This window comes from Symphalangus syndactylus, chromosome 17 (assembly GCF_028878055.3).
Source record: "Symphalangus syndactylus isolate Jambi chromosome 17, NHGRI_mSymSyn1-v2.1_pri, whole genome shotgun sequence".
In the NCBI taxonomy this organism is placed as follows: domain Eukaryota; kingdom Metazoa; phylum Chordata; class Mammalia; order Primates; family Hylobatidae; genus Symphalangus; species Symphalangus syndactylus.
This window is the reverse complement of record NC_072439.2, coordinates 27,258,940-27,263,306: the sequence shown is the minus strand read 5'-3', so window position 1 is coordinate 27,263,306 and position 4,367 is coordinate 27,258,940. Positions and strand designations below refer to the sequence as shown.

Sequence of the window (4,367 nt, the reverse complement as noted above, 5' to 3'; positions counted from 1 at the left end):
AACGATGACCTTGAAAGTTGCATTGGGTTTTTATTATTGGTCCAGGTTTAAAACATTTTATCTATTTAAAACATATGTTGTGTGTTTTAAGAAGTTATGTTAAATAACAGCATTGTGGTTAAGAGCCCAGAGTCTGGGGCCAGACTTCTTAGATGCAAATCCCGACTCTGTTATTTACTAAATGTGTGACCTTGGGCAAGTTAATTAACCTGTTTTGGTGTCCTCCTTTGTGAAATGGAGTTAATCCTGGTATTTAACAGAATTTAAAATGTAGTGTGTTCTAAAGCGCTGTGCCTGGAGCATCATCACCACTAGGTAGTTAGGGAAGTAAAATACATTTGGCACACATCATTCAAGAATGGCCAGAAAATCCATGTCTTCCCACAATAGGGACCAATTTTTTGCCTTTCACCAGACCAACCACTGAATGTTAAGAATCTACTGTGTGCTAATAACTGTGTCCTTGCTGTATGTGACAGAAGCTATTTGGAGCACTCTCTAGCTAGTCAAGGAAACCGCATATATAAAATAATACTGGATACAAGACTATACAATTAAATAGTGGTGTATCACTAACAACTCTTTAGACCCTGTTTTTGTGTTAGGCATTGGGTTAGTCTCTGCCCTCATGGAGTTTACAGTTTTATAGGGAATACAGACCTTTTAACAAGTATGTACAGTAAAAGACAAGTACAGATTAAAATGAGATCATAAAATAGGAACCTTAGCCTCGTCTTCTGTGGTTCAGGTTAATAGTGCTGTTAGTAGTCAGAAGGAAGTTTTTTAAAGAAATGAAAAAGCTCAGTGGTTAAGATAGAACTTAAAGTTAGTCTTGATGGCTACCTAGATTTTGGATGAGTTCAAAGGATATATGGAGGGATTTCAGGCAAGATAATGTGAGCAAGGCATATCTGTGAAATAGAAAACAGTACATTTTGGTGTATTGTGTGAAACAAGGTTGGTTGTGAAGGATTGGGTCCCTTCATAAAATTCCTTGAAAGCCAAGGAGAGTAGTTTAGATTTGAGATGGCAGGGGTCTGGAGTGATTTAAGAATAAATTATAAAACCAAGGAGGATAAACTTGCAATCATAAGCAGGATAGGATATATACAGTATGGAAAGCTAAGCTAGAAAGCTGTTGCAATTTTCTTGCTACAAGGTGATGATAAAAGATTGATTCACTAACGGTGGTCATATTCAGAAAAGATACTTAAGATTCCTGATATGCGGGGAGGGGGGAGAAAAAGTTGATGGTAACAGTACATTATCTGTGGATGATGAGTATATTGGTGTTAGCACTGTTAAAAACAGAGTATGGAAAGGAATCTAAGTGATAATTAAAGTAGTATAATGACTAAATTTAGTTGGAAACTGCTGCTGTAACAAATTTATACCATATAACAAACAGGTGTTTACTGGCCATTTAAAAATCTGTGCCATTATGGCAAAGCACATTTGCTTTGGTACAGAATAATCTGATCTACGGTGCAGTGAATGAGCAGTGAGGGTTGATTCCCATGGCAGTCCAATCTCTGCTTATCAAAGAAGGATGAAGTTTCTACAGACTTTCTGGTAAGTGATTGATAGATGAGTTTATGCTTTGTCAAGTAAAGCATTTAATTGCAAATGTATTATGTTTACACAAATAAATATTCTTAATTGGAAATAGTTTCTGAATATGCACGTAAAAATGTTATGAAATATGTCAGGCAGGCTGATTTTTAACTTGAAAACTTGTACTTTAAGAAATTGCGGGCCGGGCGCGGTGGCTCACGCTTGTAATCCCAGCACTTTGGGAGGCCGAAGCGGGCGGATCACGAGGTCAGGAGATAGAGACCACGGTGAAACCCCGTCTCTACTAAAAATACAAAAAATTAGCCGGGCGTGGTGGCGGGCGCCTGTAGTCCCAGCTACTCGGAGAGGCTGAGGCAGGAGAATGGCGTGAACCCGGGAGGCGGAGCTTGCAGTGAGCCGAGATCGCGCCACCGCACTCCAGCCTGGGTGACAGAGTGAGACTCCGTCTCAAAAAAAAAAAAAAGAAATTGCGTCCCATCGCCTATACCACGTAGAATAGAAACAAAAAGCCAGTTATTTAATTTTTAATTTGCAACTAAACTCTTGGCCAAGAGGATCTGTTGTCCAAAATTAGATCGTGATAGCTTAAGAAAAAAAAAAAAATCTTACTTTGCCAGAAAGGGAATTATACAAGGATATCTTTATGAGTTGCTGCCAAATTTTGTTCTAGACCACGGCCCTCTGGCCTCCATGAAGGATCAAAGTCTGGGCAAAGACAATTCCAAGTTGTAGATAAACATGCTTTTCATTTCCCTCCATTCCTTACTTTTGTCATAAGCAGTCTGGATTTTCAGGGGTAAGGCTGATAGGGTTGCCAGATATAGTCATTAAAAGTTGAGAATGTGCAGTTGAATTGGAATATCAGATAAACAATTTTAAAAATATATGTAACAGACATATGCCAAAACACTGGTTATTTGAAATTCCAGTTCAACTGGGCGTCCTGTATTTTATATGACAAGCCCTAACTTCTTTAAAATAATTTGTTAACTTCCTACAAAAAATCTCTAAATGGAAGGAAAAAAAAATCCCGTAAGTTGTCTGGGCCAAAAGCAGAAGTGGCTCCATGGCTGTCAGCCTCCTCCCTAACTTGGCTTAAAAAGAAAAAGCCAAAACCAGAAGTCCCAAAAGCTTGCGTTTAAAGCGAGCTGTGCCGCAGCTTTCCCGCCTGTTTTCTGTGGAATGTAGCACTGCAGCCACCCCGCGTGGGTAGGGCTCGTATGGTTGTGTCCTTGCTGCACGGGAAAGGAGGTGCCGGAAACTTCAAACCACCGCCAGGGTACAACGTGTCCGCTTAGGCGGCGGTATGCGCCGCCATCTTCTTTGCGAGCAAAGGCCGAAAAAAGTTTGGGACTCCACTTTCCCCCGCTGAGCCGATGGAGGGCATCGCCCGCTGCCTCAGCACTCCGGTGACGTGGAATCGGGGTCCCCTCTTTCAGGGCTGATTTCTGGTGGCACGTCGAAGCCTGCCAAGGCGGGGAAAAGGGACGCCGCCTCTGTCCCGGATGTAAGATGGCTGCGCGGGGGGCGGCCTGGCGGGGCGGTCACGTGGTGAGGAGTAGCGCGCGAGCCTCCTTAAGTGATCTCTAAGGTTCGTCCGGACGCACAGGAGCAGCGGAGCGCGAGACGGGTCTTGTGTCCGCACGCGTCGAGTCGTCGCCGTCGCCACCCGGGCTATCGCCGGGCCCGGTTTCACTATTAAGGGGTTTTCGTTTGTTCCGTTTTCGCCTCCTGTAGAGCTGAACGGGAATTCCCCGAAGGGTGCTGGGGAACGGGTGGCCTAGGGACTTCCCGGCTATGCTTTGGCTGCTGTTTGGCGGAGCCGGCAGCAGCCTCTGCGGGATGCGCCCCGGGGATTATCGGTGCCGAGAGCGGGCCGGCGGCGGGTTCGACAGCGCGGCGCGGGTGGGGGCCCGGGTGCCGGACTCGGCTGCAGCCCAGCCCCCACCGGGGTTCGGAGCTGGGAGGGGCGCGAGCGGCGCAGCTCGGGACGTGGCGGCAGCTCCTAGCGGGCGAAGCGCGGGAGCGCTGCTCGCTGCCTCTCGGGGGCAGTCCAGAACCAGTTGGTGTCTGACTGCGCTTTTGCCGCCCATTTCCTGCTTTCGAGCGGCTGAGGCGACGCGCTCCCCTCGGGCAGTGGAGGAAGCGGCTCTCTCCCCAGGACACCGCCGCCTTTCTCTCTTCAGAGCGGTGGCTGACGTAGAGAAAGCCGGCTGTAACACCCGGGCGCCGGCGCCGCCTCTCATCCCCGTAGCTCTCGGGGCGCGCCGGGAGCAGCCGAGCCGCTGGGTGCTGGGCGGGGTCTCCGGGTGCGGCGCGGTGGGGAAGGCAAAGGAAAAGAAGGGGCGGCGGGCCGACGTCGGCGGCGAGGAAGGACGGAGGAGCGCCGGAGCCGCTTTGCTGCCCTCCGCGTGGTCCCGTGCCTCCCCGACACCATGGCCCTGGCTGAGGTAGTAGTTTGTGCTGTTGGTCGGGTTGTGACATTGCCCGCTGTGGAGATAACTGCGCAAGCTACTGCCTTGCTAGTGCTGGTGATGCTCAGCGCCGCGGAGGACAATGGCTGGGAATCCCCTTTGTTTTCCGGGGCGCTGCCTGGGGACAGCCCGCGAAGCCTCGGCGCCCGGCCGGCGCGGCCACCACGGAAACCGTTAGTTTCACATTTTCCGAGAAGGAATTGAAGGGAGTAGGGTGGACCGCGATCCATTTTAAAGGTTGGGAAAGAGTTAAGCCATTGGATTCCTTTTCTTGAAGGAAGTAGTGAAATTGTGTAAGATAATACAGATAACTTTTTC

At 48.5% G+C, this 4,367-nt stretch overlaps 1 protein-coding gene across 1 annotated transcript; it reads right to left on the bottom strand.

Moving 5' to 3' along the window:
• Positions 1 to 1,599: 1,599 nt before the first annotated feature.
• On the bottom strand, positions 1,600 to 3,917 carry LOC129466282 (putative uncharacterized protein encoded by LINC01465). Its single transcript, XM_055249591.2, is given in 2 exon segments — positions 1,600 to 3,530; positions 3,533 to 3,917. Coding segments are annotated over 2 exon segments (546 nt in total). The 5' UTR covers positions 3,822 to 3,917; the 3' UTR covers positions 1,600 to 3,273.
• Between the last annotated feature and the right edge of the window lie 450 nt (positions 3,918 to 4,367).